The 19,096-nt window shown below is 39.6% G+C and overlaps 1 protein-coding gene across 3 annotated transcripts in view; it reads left to right on the forward strand.

Moving 5' to 3' along the window:
• sytl5 (synaptotagmin-like 5) overlaps window positions 1-18,600 on the forward strand; it is a 48,763-nt gene extending 30,163 nt beyond the window's left edge. The window contains exons 6-18 of one of the 3 annotated variants that reach the window (XM_038720764.1): window positions 1,293-1,436; window positions 2,650-2,752; window positions 2,873-2,996; window positions 5,568-5,668; window positions 6,361-6,456; window positions 9,723-9,788; window positions 11,942-12,120; window positions 12,951-13,053; window positions 13,144-13,305; window positions 13,405-13,513; window positions 14,356-14,494; window positions 14,857-15,065; window positions 16,250-18,600. In XM_038720764.1, the coding sequence (XP_038576692.1) occupies window positions 1,293-1,436; window positions 2,650-2,752; window positions 2,873-2,996; window positions 5,568-5,668; window positions 6,361-6,456; window positions 9,723-9,788; window positions 11,942-12,120; window positions 12,951-13,053; window positions 13,144-13,305; window positions 13,405-13,513; window positions 14,356-14,494; window positions 14,857-15,065; window positions 16,250-16,392 (1,678 nt within the window). In that variant the 3' untranslated portion in view covers window positions 16,393-18,600. Of the gene's footprint in view, window positions 1-1,292; window positions 1,437-2,649; window positions 2,759-2,872; window positions 2,997-5,567; window positions 5,669-6,360; window positions 6,457-9,722; window positions 9,789-11,941; window positions 12,121-12,950; window positions 13,054-13,143; window positions 13,306-13,404; window positions 13,514-14,355; window positions 14,495-14,856; window positions 15,066-16,249 lie in introns of all 3 variants that reach the window. The other 2 variants (XM_038720763.1, XM_038720765.1) reach the window with 2 other exon arrangements.
• The last annotated feature ends 496 nt before the right edge of the window (window positions 18,601-19,096 follow it).

Below are 19,096 nucleotides of genomic sequence, written 5' to 3' on the forward strand. Positions count from 1 at the left end.
TTGATATGTTGCTGTTTAGCACATATAATGTTGACTATGTTCATTAGCTTAGTGTAGCTTTTTAACATGTTAATATTTGCTAATTAACACACAGTTTTAAATTAATTTCATGGCAATCCTTCCATTGGTTGTCAAAGCATCTCACAAAAAAATGTGAACCTTATGGTGGCGCTAGAGGAGAAGTCAGAGGATCACCAAAGTCAGTCGGCTTCACCCTCTGGGGACCATGAATGTCATTACACAATTTTGTGCCAATCCAGTGAATAATTGTTGAGATATTTCAAGTTGTGGACCAACATTGCTGTCTGTGCAGCTATGGTGCAAGTGTGGCTGAATATTCTGTATCTTATTCTGTATCTGGCTAATGGCTAATCACATGGCCTACATTTCCAAGAAATTTCATTCAAATCAGGAAGTTAGTTATTTTATCCTGCTAACTAATAAAAATGTCACAGGTGAGGGTGCTGAGTGCAGACTGGGGTGAGGACCCAAATGCAGACAATGGCAAGGCGAGGCGAGAGGATGCAGTTCAAAAAGAGATTTATTAACTCAAAACTAAACTGAAATAGGCTTACAAGGAGCTCGAGGCAAAGTCCAAACAAAGATAATCCAGAACAGGGAAAAACGAAGGAACAGGCAGGAACACACAACATTAGACGCACATACACAGGATGTGACCAAGACTGGAGACACAAGCAGGCATACATATACACAGGGACTAACGAGTGGGGCGGGAGCAACACAGGTGAGATACATCAGGTAATCAAACAAAGCTAGACAAGGACACCAGGTACAGAGGGTTACCAAAATATAACAGGAAGTAAGGTTCACAGGAACACACAAGGCTAAACAGAACACAAGACCAGGAGTAAACACTAAAGACCTGAACTAATGTACAGGACTAAGAACTAAGACACGAGACAAGACAGATACTAAGTAACTTAAGGATGCAGATGAATAATAATGAACAAGGCTACACAGAATACACAGAACCAAAAACAGATTTAAACAGGAAACATGAACACAAAACCACATTCCTAACAAAAAATAGAAGCAAACGGGATGGTAAACAACCTACTTAGTGCAAATAATTGATCAAAACAATTGCCAAAACAATCTCTATCTAGAGTGTTTTTTCATCTGCAGGATGCAAACTGTAGAGTTGAGTGACCCAGATGATTTTGATAAAGCAGACAGGGCAGGGAGATATAGTGTAGTGACTCTGCAATAATGGACATGACTGATTATCTCCAACATGCAGCAGATAACAGACTCCCTGTGTTTGTGTGTAGAAGGATGAAGATGGATAAGAAAGGCAACCGAAACACCTTGAAGCCGGAGAACGGAGTCGACAGTGTCAGTGTCAAATCTGCTTCGGATGGAGATGCTCAAAGCGTACGAAGTGTTCGCTCTGCACCGAGTCCACGTTCAAACAGGTGCCTATTCACACTACCAATAGACTGAGATATGTACTGTACCCCGCATCAATGTCATACCATTGCTCTATAAGAGTTCACATTAACACAGTATTTTAGGCTTAACCCTTTCGTGCATGGTGTCCACATTTGGGGACAGTTATTGTAACTCCATTTTGGGGTAATATATCATGGTTATGTTCTCCAAGTCATTTGAGGACAGTGGCAGTTGATTGATAGCAACATTGTAACAGTGGTTACTCCAAGTATTTATTGCTTGATGACCTCATCAGTCCAAGATGGCCGACTGTGATGGCCATGTGCTAAATGCCTCAGACATATCTATGAAAAACTTTTATTCAAGGAGGTCAGTCAAGATAAGAAAATTTTAGTATGTGCAGTAAAGTATTATTAACAGGTTTATGTTTATAAATTAAAATTTAGAGTAAAATGTAGTTTTTATACACCAAAAATCAACTTTCCACGTATATGGACGCCCTGCAACAGTGGAGTCAGATTGCATAAAGTTGGATTTCTGTAACCAGCTAGTATATCTATTCTACTTTCAAAGATGTGATTAATTGTATTGTATTATAATAAAACAGACATTTAACAAATATATGAACATTAACAACAATGCAAACTACAGCATTAAATTGCAACATTTGACTGCTTTCCGACCTTTACATGAAATAAGAATAAGTACTGTACTCACATAATGTGAAGAAATCAGTTTTAACTACAACTATGTTATCTGTTACATGTTGTATGTTGATGTATAAAAAACATATTGTCAGGTGTGGCATTTTACTCCTTTTTTGCATGGTGTCCACATACGGGGACAGTTAAATAATTTAAAAACAAAACAGAATTTTGAAAAAAATGTAAATGGATTTTTATATTAACCCAATTTTGATTAATAAAAAGAATCTTTAAAAAATCTTGATAATGTTTTTAATAATTCATACATGAGAGGGTTAAGCTGGTTGATATCTGTTTGAAAACATTTCAGTGACAACAAAAAAAGAGCATTGAAGAAAGTGAGATGGCAATGACATTAACGTGATATTTGAGTAAATCTATTTGAGTGAAATTCAAAGAGCTTTGAGCAGGTTGTTTCCCACAAGTGTTACACAACTATGCAAGACTTAAATTAACATTATTTCATGATGACGGATGAAAGGAGTGTCATGGCTGTTAAATACTTCTTGTTGATCTGGATCCTGGTTTTCAGGGGCGGTGCAGTGGCCTTGGAGTCCTCGGGGATACCCACGATTCCCAACAACCTGCGGTCCCAAACTCAGGAGAGATCCCCTACTCCCAGCGACAACCGGAGGGTCAGGGTCAGCAACCGATACACACAAACACAAAACACACATACCAACACGCAAGGATAAACTATCCAGATCAAACCTAACCGCTTGAGTGTGTGTGTGTGTGTGTTTGTTTACACGCAGCCTGACGGAGCAGAGAGCACTGCCAGTTTACGCGACAGCGCATCTGAGAAAAAGGCTGCCGGCCATCACAGGACGAACTCAGGCACCCCGACCATTTCTGTGTCCAGGGCCTCAGTTTCATCAGGTATCTCCACTATGACCCACACCTCTTCCTTAGTCTTTTTTTTTTTTTTGCTTCACATTGAAGCGACATGGCTCCTGCTGTCCACACACAAATATTTCAATATCTGAGTCACAGTTTCAAGACGTGTTAGAGGCAGCAGTATTATACTGGAGGTTAGACAGTTTAAACAGGGCTGTGCAGAAACACTTAGCTGCTCTCCAACCCAGACCATGAAGTACCTCGTAAAGGGCTGAACTACTCTACACTCCTGACTCCTAACTTAAGCCCCTGTCACTGCTCTGCTATATGTGTTGAACTCTCCTCTTTTTAAAGTATAATCTGCTCTACTTTGTGTCTCTCTGTGTTATCTCCACTAGTAACAGCTGCTAAGAAGTGTGTTAAGATTTTAAAATTAGCTGGAAAAAAGCTGCTGCGTGAGGTCCCCATCCACACCCACAGATGTGTCAGACCACATATTCAGTATTATACTGTATACTGAAGATATAATCATTTTGTTTTGTAGCATTGTATTTCCCATTTTAGGATTTTAAGATCCTGACTACAGTTTGTCTCTGGACGAGTCCTCAGATCCTCAAAACTCAGATGCTCACTGTTTCAAAAATCTCATACAAACTCTTGTGGTAAAGCTGCCTCCTGTAGTTTTAGACCCAGTTGTGCCTGCTTCTTTACACTGGTTATCAATTTCCAATTTCCTTTCTCTTTTTTTCCTGTACAGTTATTTTACATGTTTAAAGCTGCAGTCGGCAACAACTGACAACGTCTAACAGCAGGATGAGAGGCTAGTACACCACTGTCCCAACTCAAAAGTTATTCCCCACTGTTTGGCATCATGCTTCTTTGCCACTCGTCAATACGAGAGCCATGGCATCGAACATGAGCCCGAAGCTCCTGTGCAGATGGGACATGAGTGTTTTGTACTATTAACTGTGTTCTTTCATTGCTGCTGGTTGTTTCTCAGACAATTAGTGTTTGCAAAACTTCTGAAGCGCGCTTTAGATATTGAGCTTGATTGAGTGAGAGCATGCAGGAGCAGTAAATTACTGCTCTGATTGGTTGTTTTGACTCGGGCAGGGTGGATTTTTGCAAATGGCATCAGGAGCAGTAGGAGGAACCAGAGGAACCAGATTTTTTTTCACAGATTATCTGTCTCATGTACTACTCGGGATATAGTGACAGTTTCAGCAAATGTGTCAGAAAGTTATTTTTTTTAAAACTGACCCTTTAATGAAATTTTTATGTAAAAAAAGTTAATGTTTCCAGTTTCATCTCACCTGATTATCTAACTAACTACATTAGTTTGTGGGGTTACAGGTTACATTACGAAAAGCCCTGGTCAGGACTAGCACATCCACTGTGTAGTATTTCCCACTATGTGTAATTTTCCATAGATCATCAACTGGTGAACCTGCTGACTTATGTCTGGGACCTGTTGCTTACGCCCCAGTGTTTTAGAATGATATCATGAATCTAGCCATCAAGTGCATATTTAGAGCAAGACCACTTTGCTGTAACCAGTAATAAAACAAATTACTAAAAGAAAACGGTAATATTATACCCATTACAATCTCAGTAACGCGCGTTACAACACACCTTTTTTTAATAATTCACCAACACAAAGAAGCATTTCACCACCAGAAAAACAAATCCATGACCATGAGTAAAAGAGTAACGTTATTTCCTGCTGAAAGTCGATGGTTGACATTGAAGGCAGAGTGCAAACTACGGGGGAGCTCGTCTCCTCTTAACAAGACGGTAGCTCCCCTGATGGATCATGCGTAAATAGATTTCTATAGGCCATGTGTTTGTGCTTTAATGAATTACTTTCATGATCAGAGAGGCTGCTGTCAGTTCATCCTGACGGATCCTGTCGGAGTGTCAGGAGATTCAAATAATCAATGACATTATGCTGCTGTACCTCATGCATAAATGCGCACAGCGTCTTTCTTACTTGGGAGATGATTCACCCATATCCCCCCGCCCCCCCATCGTACTATCATACCATGATAACGCGCCCAAATAGCAGTGAAAGTAACTCAAAGTAACACAAAAGTAGTGTAAACCATTACAATTCTGAGACAGTAATATTGTAATATAACTAATTACTCTCAAATTTAACTGGTAATCTATAATGTAATACATTTTGGAAAAAACTTGCCCAACACTGCTCATGGAGCTAACATTAGCTTCATTAGCAAGCTAACTACAGCTTATAAAATCTGCCAGTGACACTTGAAATTTCAGCAAAATGAAAAGCTGCTTTTATCTACTGCTGTCTAAACGTCATGACTCGATGTTTGAATTTTGAGAGGTAATCTGCAACCGTTATCATTGTAAACTGTATATGTGCTGTGTGAGAACAGAAAGCCTGACAGGTGGAGCCTCCAACTCTAGCTCCAAACTTAACAAAAAGTCATGAGAGATGGTTTCGATCTTCTTGTCTAACTCTAGGCAAGAACTTTTTAGTTGCTTTTCTGGCACGCTAGTTACAAAGTAAATTAAGTTTGTTATTATTACTGTATTACTGTACTCCTCTGCATCCCCTGTCTCCCTCTCCTCTCACCACTTGGCCAGATCACAGTCGCTCAGAGATGGACCTGTCAGCTCCTGGTTCTGAACCCAGTGACGACGCCTTCAGTCTCAGAAGCCATTCCGTCCCCGGACTCAATGAAAAAGTAAGCGCCATCACTTTGTGCCCTTATCCTCCTTCAGCTGCATCCCTGCACACTGACAACGTATTTGATTTCTGCAACAAATTCACCACAGAATTCACAATCACAGGAAAAGCTTTTTGAGTGTGAAATCCACACAGCCTGTTTGATTTTTCAGTCCACACCCCTTTTAAAGCCATAAATCTACTATACAGTATGTCCACATCGAGCTCAGGATCTGTGGGCTGATGAACTCAACGTGATGCATCAGATGTGGGGCTGAATGTTAATTTCCCTTCAGAGCTCACTTCAAAGAGCATGACAACATCTAAACGGCTGTAGGCTGAAAACAGGTGGAGTGTCTGATATTCAGTATAGGGCTGCTTTGTCTCTGTGTTTACTGGGTGTTCCTTTGCATTCACAGCGCTTCACGAAAATGCAGACACTCAGACACATGATTTTTTTTTAACCGACTAATACCATTCATGCTCACAACTTTACTGTAAACCCAATAACAGTGTGATTTTGCCCGTGATTAACTAGTAAACAAATGACCACACTCTGTCCTGACTCTGTCTGATCGGATTTATGGAAGCCGGCTGCATCCACCCACACAGGGCTGCGGTGTGGAAAACTGTGCAGCGCTCAAAGACGCTTTGGCCAGCCTCCCAGATGCCATCTCCCTTTTGATTAAATCTGAATGCTGTCATCCGCAGGAGTTTTCTGATGAGGATGCGGAGGAAGACATCGATGCCCTGATGTCGGCCCACAGCAATCCTGCCAGCCGACGCTTGAGCAACGCAGTGTCAACGGTAACACCCATGTTGAAGCTAGTTCAAACACACCATGATCAAAACCAGATTCTGGGAAGTCCTGTATTCATATTGTGCAGTACAAACATGCACACAACGTATACACACATCACTCGCTTAACCACCATCAGCTGACACATGCGTCAGGTGTGTTTGTTCTACTGTTGACTGTGTAAACATAGTGTAAGCTTTGAGGCCGGGGGACAGCTTGTGTCACGACACCTTCCACTGCACGCTTAGGAAGCCTGTAGCATTTACATAATCTATCTTGACTTTGTAGTATGATAATGTAAAGGGTTACTGTTATGTTTATGAGAACAAGCTGCAGAAACACATGTAAATGTAGGTTAATGCAGTGTTTGTTCTGTGTATATTTGTTAAAAATTCCTTGTTAGTAATAACTTTATATTCTTTTATCATATTATATGATTGATTAAGCCACGTTACCCAAAAACATATTATCCCTCTTACCCCTGGTGGAATCTAGCTTTACAGACAGTTTTTGGTTTTATTTGTTTTTTGCATTGGGCAATGGAGCTAAGTGAATTTTCTTTTGTGATGCTCACATGAATAAGAAAATACATTTAAAGCTGCACTATTCAATATTATTATATTAATAATTATGTCGTAAATGACGGGCGGCACGGTGATGCAGTGGTTAGTACTGTTGCCTCACAGCAAGAAGATCGTGGGTTCAAACCCCTGGAATTTGCATGTTCCCCCTGTGTCCGCGTGGGTTCTCTCAGGGTGCTCCGGCTTCCTCCCACCGTCCAAAGACATGCAGGCTAGGTGATTTGGTGTCTCCAAAATTGTCCTTAGGTGTGGATGGGAGTGTGAGTGGTTGTTTGGGTATGTGTGGCCCTGCGATGGACTGGCGATGTGTCCAGGGTGTACCCCGCCTTTCGCCCGATGTAAGCTGGGATTGGCTCCAGCCCCCCGCGACCCTGTACGCAGGATAAGCGGTTGATGATGGATGCATGGAGTAAATGACTATGAGCATTGAACTTGAACACAAACTGCTTTGCACCAAATAGCAGAAAGACAAAGTTAGGGACTAGCTGGTGAATATAGTGAAGCATTTAGCAGCTAAAGAGCCAGATGCTTCCCCCAGGAGTTAGGGAAGACTAAAAAGAGATCTGGACTTGAGTGGGTGCAAACATAACTCCAAATGACTGCTAATGTTGCTCTGTCTGCTGAATGAGAAAATAGGCAACTGATTGCTAACACCTTTACCTCACCAACAAGGTAATATTGTAAATTGTATTGCCCATAAGTGGCTTTGTTCCTTATCTTTGACAGCCAATTAGACACAAACAATGTCATTTTTCAGTCCAATAAAAAGAAATTATACAACGGTGAACATCTCAAGAGCAATAACAACAACAGACTCCAGTCACAGTTTTAATATTTTAAGAGCAATATCTCTTTTCTGAAATAGTGTTACTCTGGATAATCCACAGACCTCGCTGTGAACAGTTTTTTGTTGTAACTAAAATGATTTTTGTTGAAATAGTTCCTGTCAAAACGGTTCTGTGTTCTGCTGACTGACTAGAGTAACAGGGACACTGATTCTGGAAAGAGATGTTGCTGCTGATATGTTTTAAATGTGATTTTCTGTTGCCCTCAACAACACAAGTTGAATTGAAGTCCATTGTACTGGGGGGGTGGCACAAATGATCGATATCTCAAATCATGGACACATAAAACTATCTGCATGGTTAACTGTTATCACACATATTAAAATGGTACCCTTTTTTACATGACTTGATTTCCCATGTTTACACTTGGGCCTTGTGCAAAGTGAACTTGATCACACGTTATTTTCTTCTGGACACTGGCAGAAAATCCACTTATGCAAATGTCCTAAATAATTGGCTTATTTGCTGACTCATACCATGTTCATTGTTATGTATGTGTGTGTGCGTGTGTGCATGCGTGCGTGCGTGTGTAAAGTGAGAGCTGCATAGGTAAACAGGTGAGACAGACGTCCTGCCTGTCTGACATTTATCAAGTCATCTCATAAATAACAACAGCAGCCCGTCACTAAGCTGCTGTTGGTTGTATGAATGGAAGTGGAAGGAGGTGATGAGGGATATTATGCAGATAGTTGAGTCTATCATTGAGTCGAGCTCTAATATATTCTGCTCACTCTTACGTGATTCACTTCATGGAGGGTGGATAATGAAAGCGCCACTGTAGTAGTGTTTTTCACGCTTTAGAGGAACCGTTATTTTTATTCTTTTAATTTAGAGAGGTTGATTATGATTATTTTAATCAAATGAAATCGACTTTGGTCATATATACAAGCATAAACAGTACAGTATGCAAAATGTGTTCTCTGCAATGCCAGATCTAAGCCTCAACCTATGTAAATTCTTAATTTCTCCAGTCCCTTTTGCCCAAGACACTGACTACACACAGAAAGGCCCTGCCCCAGCCTGGAATCAAACCCAGGACTTTCCTGCTGTAAGGAGAGAGTACTAACCACTGAGCCCCTGTGCTGCCCTCAAAGATGTAGTTTCTCATGCTGTTGAATTGTATTGCATTATGCAGAGAAGTGTTACTGTTTTTAGCCTACCCTCATTGGTATCAATGTGGTGGACAAAAGTAATTGGGCCACCTGTCAGTATAACAGCTGAGGACTGTTAGTTTTGTGGGTTTTTGATCACAAAACTGATCGTACTGGACAAATACAGAATGGAACTTGGAGTGCACAAGATGAAAAGGTAAGGGATCACCAAAGTTGCGTCACTGAGGAGGACATGAATGTCTGTACCACATTTCATAGCAATCCATCCACGAGTTGTTGAGATGTTTCACTCAAAATCTCAAAAATCAACCTACAGGCGGTGCTAGATGAAAATTCAAGATCACCAAAGCCGTTCTCTGGGGACCTGGAAACATTTAAAATTATAAATATATAAAGATTTGATAGACATAGTAAACATTATGGAGGAACTACACTCCTTCCTCATTCTGACTGTTGTCCTGTACGTGTTGATTTCACAGACGATTCCAGATCAGTTGTAATCTCTGTGGTTTCCTCTGATAATCTCCATGGTAACCGTGCGCACTGTGGTTTCTGGCTGTGGCGCTGTAGACAGGAGGGTTTCTGCTGCTCCTCCTCAGGGGCCTGGGGGGGGGGTCTGTGCTCGAGGTCTGGCTCTATCAGTAACACATCAAAAGTGCTCAGATCGCTCTCCTTCTCTTTTCCCTCCTTCCTTCCCCCGTTTATCTCTCTGTCTCTTAAATGAATCGGCTGCTAGTCTTCCACTCCCTGCTCAGAGAGAAGGTGGGGGTACCTCAATGTCCCTGACTCGGATGCTGAGACTGTAAGTCTCCTATTCCATATTTGTGCATGCATTTAAATCCACCATTACATAATAGAAACATAAAGGTGCAGCACCAAAGCACAAATATTACATTTGATATATAATGTATGCTGATTTTTCCTAAATGTACTGCCATATATTCAGAATATACCTGAATGTTCAGTGTGTCTTTTTGGTCATACTTTGCTTTTCTTAATGTTTTCTTTTTGTCTCTTTCCATTACGTCTAAGCTCCTCACATTAAACTAGTCATGTATCACACTGGCTCCCTGCAGGATATAAGTGAGGTAGACTTTCCATTAGAAGAAGCACAGTGTGGCTCAATTCGGGCTTCTTTACTTCAGCACTTGCCAGACAGCAATGCTATTATCAGTGGATTATAACACGTTATATCCTTTCCAGAGCTACCACAGTCATGTTTGCCTGCTTTCCAAGGCATTTTCCAGACGAAATTACCTGCTGCGGTTGTAATGATTTGGAGTCTTTTGTTAATGAAATAGGTTTTGCAGGTGAACAATATGAGGAGGCAAAATGTTGTCTTTAAGCTTCAAGTCGTGAAAGACTTTTTAAAAACTTTTTAATTTGGCTATCTATGAAACTCAGGAGGCGCTGCCACACAGGTCAATACACTCACTGTCAAGAATTTACTGTTAACTTTCTGGGTGTTACTGATGATAACAAGACCATACGACTGGCCTCTGCGGTGGCGATAGCCGTAGCCATAATTTCTTCGGATTTGGCACATACATTCACTTGGACGCAAGGAAGAACTGATTAGATTCAAGAATTGATGACCAAATTTCACAATTGGTCAAACACTGAACTGATGACACTTTTGACTCAAAGGTTAGGGTCACTTTGTCCTTTCTTTGGCCAGAAGGGAAGATTGTGACCATATTTCACAGTTGGTTGTACACTGAACAGGTGACACTTTTGACTTAAAGGTCAAAGGTCATTGTGAGCTCAAAATAGGTTTTTAGCCATAATTTAAGAATGGATTTTATGATTTCAGATTGTACATGTTGAGTGGGACAACACAATAAGTAAACAATATTTATGTAACACAATAAGTAAACAATATTTATGTAACACAATAAGTAAACAATATTTATGTACTTATTTAATGACTTTTATATGCAATTAGAGTTGAAAGGTGATTAATTGAGAGTTGCGCAACAGAAAATGAATCAGCAACGGCAAGACATTTTTCAAACAAACAAAAGTGTAGCTCCAGATTTTCAGCTGTAAGGATTAGCTGCTTTTCTTAGACTTATTTGATGGTAAATTAAACATCTTTTGGGTTTTGGGCAGTTGTCCATACAAAATAAACAATTTGAAGAACGATTAATAGATTGATCAGCTTGAGCATTTCAGTTTTTAATTTGCAGTGTAATCAAAATATCATCAAATGAAAAATTACAACCTATTTTGAAATCCATAACTTTTCCAAAGTCCCCTTTCCACCCACACGCACAAACAAGAGGGTCGACCAAAATATGTCAAAGTGAAAAAAAAAAGAGAAAAAAGGAAAAAACATATTATACTGGAAGAAACTATAAAAGCATAAATCCCACATGGATATCCGTGACACAAATGTGCTTCCACTACATCCTTCCACTTCATACATAGGAAATAGTTTTCTGCTCCATTAATGTCCTATATGATGGACCACATCCTTTCACAAGCAATAACCTTTCCAAACTCACTCATTCCTGAAGAGGAGGTGCTCCAGGTGCCTTCCAGCTTCTGATTTTTCAAGGCAAACTTGAGCAGTGCTCTCTTTTTTTAATGAGGGCCCTGTTCATACGTCCTCTATACCAGAATACCCTCATCTCCCCTATGTGTCCAGCAGACCACTGAATCTTCTGAAGTCCACAGTATGCAACCATGTGCGAGTGCAGCAATGCACATTTTTAATGGCATGAGCCTTCCCCATAACATTACCGTGCATTGCCACAGATTTTATTCAACTGAAGATCATACTGTTTTATTTCCATATTTTATTTGTTTTCTTGATTTTCCAGATCATCTCTTTTACACTTTATACCTCATGTGTTGCTCTCCGTTTTCTTTCCTGACCTCTTCAACTCCCTTTTCTTCCTTTGACCTTCTCCTCTCATATCTCGCTCTCAATCTCCTGTGTTTGCCTAACAGAGTAGCATAAACAGCATGATGAGCATGTACAGCGAGACTGGTGACTATGGCAACGCCAGGGTGAGCGGCGAGATCCTGCTGAAAATCAGCTACAGCTACAAAACCGGTGCTCTCAATGTCCTGGTGAAAGAGTGTCACAACCTGGCAACAGGAGATGAGAGGAGGCAACGCACAGACGCGTAAGAGTGCGCACACACACACACACACACACACATAAATACTGTGCTTAGCGCTCAGATACTCCAACATCGCTGTCTTACCAGGAGATAGATGAGAATATTAATATGTCCGTTTTATTTTCTGTGTGTTAAGTAGCCTAGCTTAGCACAAAAACATCAGGGGAAAACAGTATCTAAGAAAAAGAGGCAAAGTACACCTTCCAACAACTGTTCAAATGTCCACATTGGCTTACAAGTTAAGCATTCAAGTTCTTATCTTTTTCTTATTTATTTATTTATACTTATTGTTTTAAAATGTTTAGTGTTCATTTTTTTATTTGCTTCAGTTATAAACCAGTAATAACAACACTGTGGGTGCCAGGTTGTGAAAAACCACCGCTGCTGGTGTGTCAATAATAGTCAAATCATTAATAAAGGAATTCATTAAAGGTCAGGTGTTTCTGCCATTTCTAATAAGTCATCAAATGTTACTAATGCCATTAATGAATAGTTGTTCACATGAGCATCTACTGTATAATAAATCAGGGGCAGTGGTATAGACAATAAATAATAGTGTACTGGATGTATTTGCTGGTATTTATGTGTTGATGTGTGCTTGTGGATTTGTCTGTATAATTGTGATGGAGACTATGTCATTGTGTTGCATTACTGTTTTTAGTGACTGGTGATTGTTCTGTGTGTACCTGCCCAGGGACTGCAGATGGAAATGAGCTAATAGCTAAATCTGGTGTAAATCATCTCTTCTCATTTTAAGATTAATGCTTTTTGTGCATGGTCCATGTTTAATTAATATTTATCTCCTCTGAGTCACCTTGTCTTCTTCATGGCAGTTATGTGAAGACTTACCTGCTGCCAGATATGTCACGACAGAGCAAGAGGAAGACAAGCATCAAGGCCAACACCATTAACCCCGTTTTCAATGAGACTCTGAGGGTCAGTGGTTTGCAAAGATTATTCTGTGAACTTAAGTTGCCCAATTCAAAACATTGGTCTTTGAGTTCATGTTTTGCCTGTGGTGTGTAGTACGTGATCAGCCACTCGCAGCTGGAGACACGAACCCTGCAGGTCTCTGTGTGGCACCATGACCGGTTTGGACACAACAGCTTCCTGGGAGAGGTGGAGCTGACCTTTGACTCCTGGGAGTTTGATTCCCAAATAGAGGACTGGTACGCTCTGCAGCCCAAGGTAGGAACTAGAATCGAGCATGTTGTCACACATGTTGTCTTCTTCTTCTGCGTTATACAGTAAAAACAATGATGAATGATGTGATTGATGTTTGTGTAGCTGGAGAGCAATATAGACTCCACAATGCAGTATAAAGGAGAACTGACTGTCGTGTTGAAGTACATTCCTGCAGAGAAGAACCTCACGCTGCCTCTGGACCAAGTACAAGGTACATTCATAACTGTGATGGCTATTAAATTATATATCATGTTCTAACTCATATTGTTTAAAATAGGTAGAATAATTTCACAGACAGATAGAGTTAGACAATAAATTTCCCTTTTAGAATGTTATTCAGTATATTCTGTATAAGCTTGTTTCAGCTCTTTGTTGAAGTTATATGATGTTTACACTGAGTGAGATAAACCACTCCATGAGATGGAAATGTCCTAGTTTTCTTGTAGATCATTTTCTTTTAATTTCTATGGTATATTTGGGAACTTTCAGATCCCTAATAGACTTTAGAATATGATTTTGTGGGTTTGATCAATGTTTGTCTGCACAGTTTACAGAGTGACCCACCAGGGAGAAGGCTGCTTGTTAACAGAGTTAAATTAACTTATCTAAAATAAGCACCTCCTTCCGCCGCCTGAATTGAAAAACTTGTTCATACACAAATATTCTCTCGCAATTTAATTTAAAGACTTGCTGAGAATTCTATTCTCTGTCTCTAATTAGCGCTGCTATTACAATATTATGAGTTTTCCTAATACTTATTTTTATTGTCTACATTTATGGTTGATTTTGTTTTTGATTATGTTTCTGTTGGTTTAATCTATTTCTAATGTTTTCATTAATTTGTGGTTTGTTGACACCTGAATGCAGGTTATTCTTTCTTTGTTAAAAAAAAACATGCTTATCATCATAAGTTTATGTGTGCATAGAGTAAAAGGTGAATATTCATGTCTGTGTGCATACGCTTTGTTTTCATAAGTGTAAAATAAATAAATCTGAACTTTTGAATTGAAGAATGTTTGTTCTTTCTCTCTGTCTGCTTCCCTTCCCCCTCAGTGAAGAAAGGGTTCCTGAAAGGCAAGAAGACAAGCAGCTTTACTCTGCCCAAAGGGGGCATGGTTGAGCTGCTGGTCAAAGGAGCCAAAAATCTTACTGCTGTCAAGTCTGGAGGCACTTCTGATCCTTTTGTGAAAGGGTGAGATGCTCCTTTCATGGGCGGGTTAGAAACCTTTAAATGGATGCTAAACTGAGGCACAATGTTGGTAAAAGACTCAGTTCTAAAGCAACGATTCTTAGCATTCTTGGTACAGTTATTCTATGTAATAAACTAATGCCAAAAACTAATTTTACTAATTTGATTGACTTTCAAATGAGAAATGTTGAAATGTTGTCATTTTATACAAAGTCTCTGGTCCACTGCCTCTGGGCCTGTACCCGGTTCAGTAATCTATCCATGATACTAACCCCTCACTCCTGGCTCCCTTACTACATAAAATTTGAGTTTTGAAAAACACAGACTAAGCATTGTAAAGTAAATTTGTTTATTTTAACCCCCAGATACCTCCTGCCTGACAGCAACAAGTCAACCAAGCACAAGACAGTGGTGGAGCGACGCACTGTGAACCCACAGTGGAACCACACCTTCACCTATTGTGGCCTGCAGCCAGGAGACCTCAACAACGTCTGCTTGGAGCTCACGGTCTGGGACAAAGAAGCTCTGGCCAGCAATGTCTTCCTGGGAGGAGTCAGGCTTGGGGCTGGCACAGGTGTGTGTAAGCTTGACTGCTGGAAAAGAAAAGCACCTGGTTAGATTTTGTTAGTCTGAGAGACGTTTATTTCTCTTAAAAGGTCAAAGTCTTGACAGAGTTTCAGATAAGGTGGTTTAAACCTCTGAAGTTGCACAGTTGTCGGTGGGCTAAAGAGCTTTACTGGAAATTTGAGGAGGCGGATGCTGTAAATCTTCGGGAATAATTTCTGCTGTAATGCATACTCCATAAAAGTAAGTTCAAGAAAAAATGGCTTAAAATATCTTGCAAAAACCTAAATTAAGAATATACTTGCATACCAAACAAAGTCCCTGAATTATAAGTTATGGTAGATAACGTAAAGATATTTAGTAGCATATCTTAGCAGTAGAGAGCTGGTATTCTTCCTCTGGTTATTGAGGTTCACAGGCTGAAAAATATCCAAAGGGAAAAAACAGATTGTGTGAGCTGTGCGATTTTGGAGAAGAGGAAATTGAGGCCCATTTTCTTTTGTATTGTACACTCTTTGATGATTGTTTATTTTCCCTGAAATTGCTCAACAAAACCCTGTATTCTTTTCCATACAGATGATCAAAAATTGGAATGGTTGTTAAATTTTTATGTTTAAAGGAATAGTTGGATATTATATTGAAAATGTCAACCTATTTTTGAAGTATCATTTCACAATGTATATACGGAGTATTCTGGATCTGTGTCTTGTAAGCCAATGTTGGTTGTATGCATGGCACAACAAATGTATATCATTCATTTATAATTATAAACTTAACTATAGAAATCACTTCATCTAATTTTTAGAAGTGTTGAAAGAACAAGAATTTATGACATACTACCAAAAATCTTTAATTTGTCCAAAATTTTCACTTGTTCAAAAAATCACTTCAATGCTTCTTCAAGAGCACCGGTGTTTGTTGAGTGCATCTGAGATTTACCTATTAAGCATTAAAGCACACTGCTATCTGCCAGTGAAAAAAGTTTGTTTCAGAAAGGTGTCTCTATTTTGAAACAAGACTAACTTTCTTATGAAAGATGAGAAGAAGACTATCTAATGGGTTTTATAAACGCAAATACATAAATCACATCTATATATCTAGAAGTGTTGAGAGAGCATTAATGTTATCAGGCCTTTACAGAGGCTCTAACAAAATAAAACAAATGTTTATTTGTTTGTCTCTTCTTCACTTAAGGCAAAAGCTACGGGAACGAGGTAGACTGGATGGACTCCTACGGGGAGGAGCAGCGGCTGTGGCAACGTATGATTGAAAACCCAGAAATCCCTCACGAGTGTACTCTGATGCTGCGATCCAGCATGCGCAAGTGCAACACATGAGGCGGACCAAAGCACAGACAGAGAGGATAAAAGAGAATAACAGATGGAGAGGAGAAACAGAAAGAAGTGATGTGAAGGCGAAGAGGTGGAGAAGTGGAACGGTCAGAAAAAAAACATAAAAACAACAGCAAAGGGTCCAACACTCATAAAGGAACAGAGACCGTCCCTCTCACTACTTCTTCTCCCCTGAGATGCCCTGTTCAGATCCCTGTTCCTGTCCAGAACAGCCAGTCATGCCTTACACAATCATACACATGTACCCCCTCCTGCCCTCCAAAGCATCTAGTATTGACCAAGCACTGCTGTTTACTGCTGTATATGAAAAACATGTGTTGTATGTAACTTACTGTATCTACTGAATAAGCACACGGTGTGACTCCTGATCTGTCTGTCCTCGTCTCTGTGATTCATGTTCATACAGAGTCACATCTGCATGTAGTTACAGCTGATAGAGACTATTTGTAAGGCGTTAGATGAGGCACTGATCAATAATGTAGAGACTTAGACATTCCCTTTATTAGCAACCAAGCTTTACCCTGGTCTGAAGCACACGATGATGCTGAGATTCATCTCCTTATAAACAGTTGTGTACAGAGGTGGAAAGTGACTAGTGCTATTCTTCTTACTCAAGTAGTATGTTTACCTAACTTTATTATTGAAACATTATTGATGATCACTTGTGAGGAAACAAAAATTATTATCAATCATCAGTTAATATCCGATGCTTTCCAAAGTAGTCTTATATGCTTTCATTTACAACACTTTATGGGGGAAAATAATAATTAAGCAAAATGGAGTATCCTCCTTCTTCTTAGGGTAAAAGTATAAATACTGATTTTAGACCATACATTGAGCATTTTTAGCCACACTAGCAGCTTCATAAAGGTAATGTCAGTCTTGTTTGGTCGCTGCACCCCTCTGGTCCAGACTGAAATATCTCAAAATTACTGGATAGACTGTACCGCCATTTATGGTTCCCAGTTGATGAATCCTAATGACTTCGGCAAACCTTTTCTTCTTGCGCCAGTCACCTTGAGGTTCACATTTATGGTTTTGAAGTGAAATGTCTTGACAGCTATTGGATGGAAAACAAAATGTGTTGTTCTCCACAGAGTGAATTGTAAAAACTTTGAGTCTCTGATGTTTCTTTAGCGCCATCATCAATACTTTGGTTTGCATCCAAAAACCTGCAAAATAATGGCAATCCAATCAGCCTCAGCTGTAACTTATGTTTAGTGCTAATTAGCACATTTTAGCATGCTAACAGGCTAAACTAAGACGGTGGACACGGTAAACATTATACCTGCAAAACATCAGCAAGTTAGTGCTGTTTTGTGAGCATGTTAGCATGCTGATATGTAGCAATTCCACTCAAAGCTCCACTGTGGACAGCCTCACAGAGCCGTAGCATGGCCATAGACTCTTTGTGTTGTCTGATAAATGACAACCAGTTAATTTAAAGCAAAATTGTTGGTAATTTTTGATCGACTAACTGATTAATCAGCTCTCAGTTCTTAAAAATTGCATTTAAGCAGAAAAGAGAGTAGTTGTGGTTACTTTCCACCTTTGGTTGTCAGAAGAAAAAAAAATCAAGATTTCATCATAATCATAACACTGTATCAGCGTGATCATAGAAACTGCATGGTGTTAGAGAAAACAGAGGGAGATGAACAAAAGAAAGTAATATGAAGCACTGATAATGACATGACTTTAAGCTCAGACGGGAAAGTGTTCCCAGGAACCCTGAGACGAGGGCTGTGTGTTATAGAGTGAGTCAGCGCTGAGACGAGCTGCCTTCATCTCAGGGGGAGCCTAATAATGAGTCAGTGACAGTGACCTTGTCCCTGTCGCTCAGGGGCTCTGCGATCCACCATCCTGTGATGAATCACGCAGTTGATAATTCTCAACTTAAACCCTGTACAACCATTTTTTCATGTGGAATGCCAGTTTTGTCTGCTTGTCCTTGGCAAACCCTCTGCTCCCAGAGACAAACAGTTTCACACTGCACAATTATAGTAATAATACATGGTGTTCAACATACTTTAGATGAGAGGCTCGTGCAATACCTGATTACTGAAGAAACATTTGATGTACAGCATGTACTATCTCTGTTGTGTCTAGTTTCCAAGCATCAAACTCACTGTATTCAAGCCTATTTTCTCCCAGATGTGTTACAGGGATATTTTGAAATAAAAGCATCTTTCCATAGACTGACTGCCTTTTTTTTGGAGAATATTTTGATTAGTAAACAATAAGATTGATTAAGTGCTACCATTGTAGGTACAGCTAGAAAAACAACAATTTAAGACATACTAAAATCCATCTTTTCAAGTCTTTTTTTTTGTCCAAAAAGTATATATGTAATTGTTGTTATGTAGAAGACAAAAAAGCAGAATGTTTTATCCATTCCAAAAACCTGATGCAACAATACACCCGGATCTGAATGGGGAAATTGATTTCAGACAATTTTTATGAAGCATTTATTTCAATAACTGTGTTTACCTTTATTGTCTGTTTTTGAATTGGGTTTTTTTCTGTAGATGTTTTGGTGTAAGGTTTTATCTTCCACTAGTTGTCCCAATTGTCCAATCAGGACTCACCTGTGAATGAATGCATCAAAAGGTCCAGCTCATGTATTTGCTCATAAGTTTTACCGTAGCTGTTTTTTTTAACAAGCCATGAACCCAATATTGTATCAAAAACC

Source organism: Micropterus salmoides, unplaced genomic scaffold, assembly GCF_014851395.1.
Source record: "Micropterus salmoides isolate LMB-PRFRI ecotype aquatic unplaced genomic scaffold, ASM1485139v1 Ms_hic_scaffold_15, whole genome shotgun sequence".
Lineage (NCBI taxonomy): Eukaryota > Metazoa > Chordata > Actinopteri > Centrarchiformes > Centrarchidae > Micropterus > Micropterus salmoides.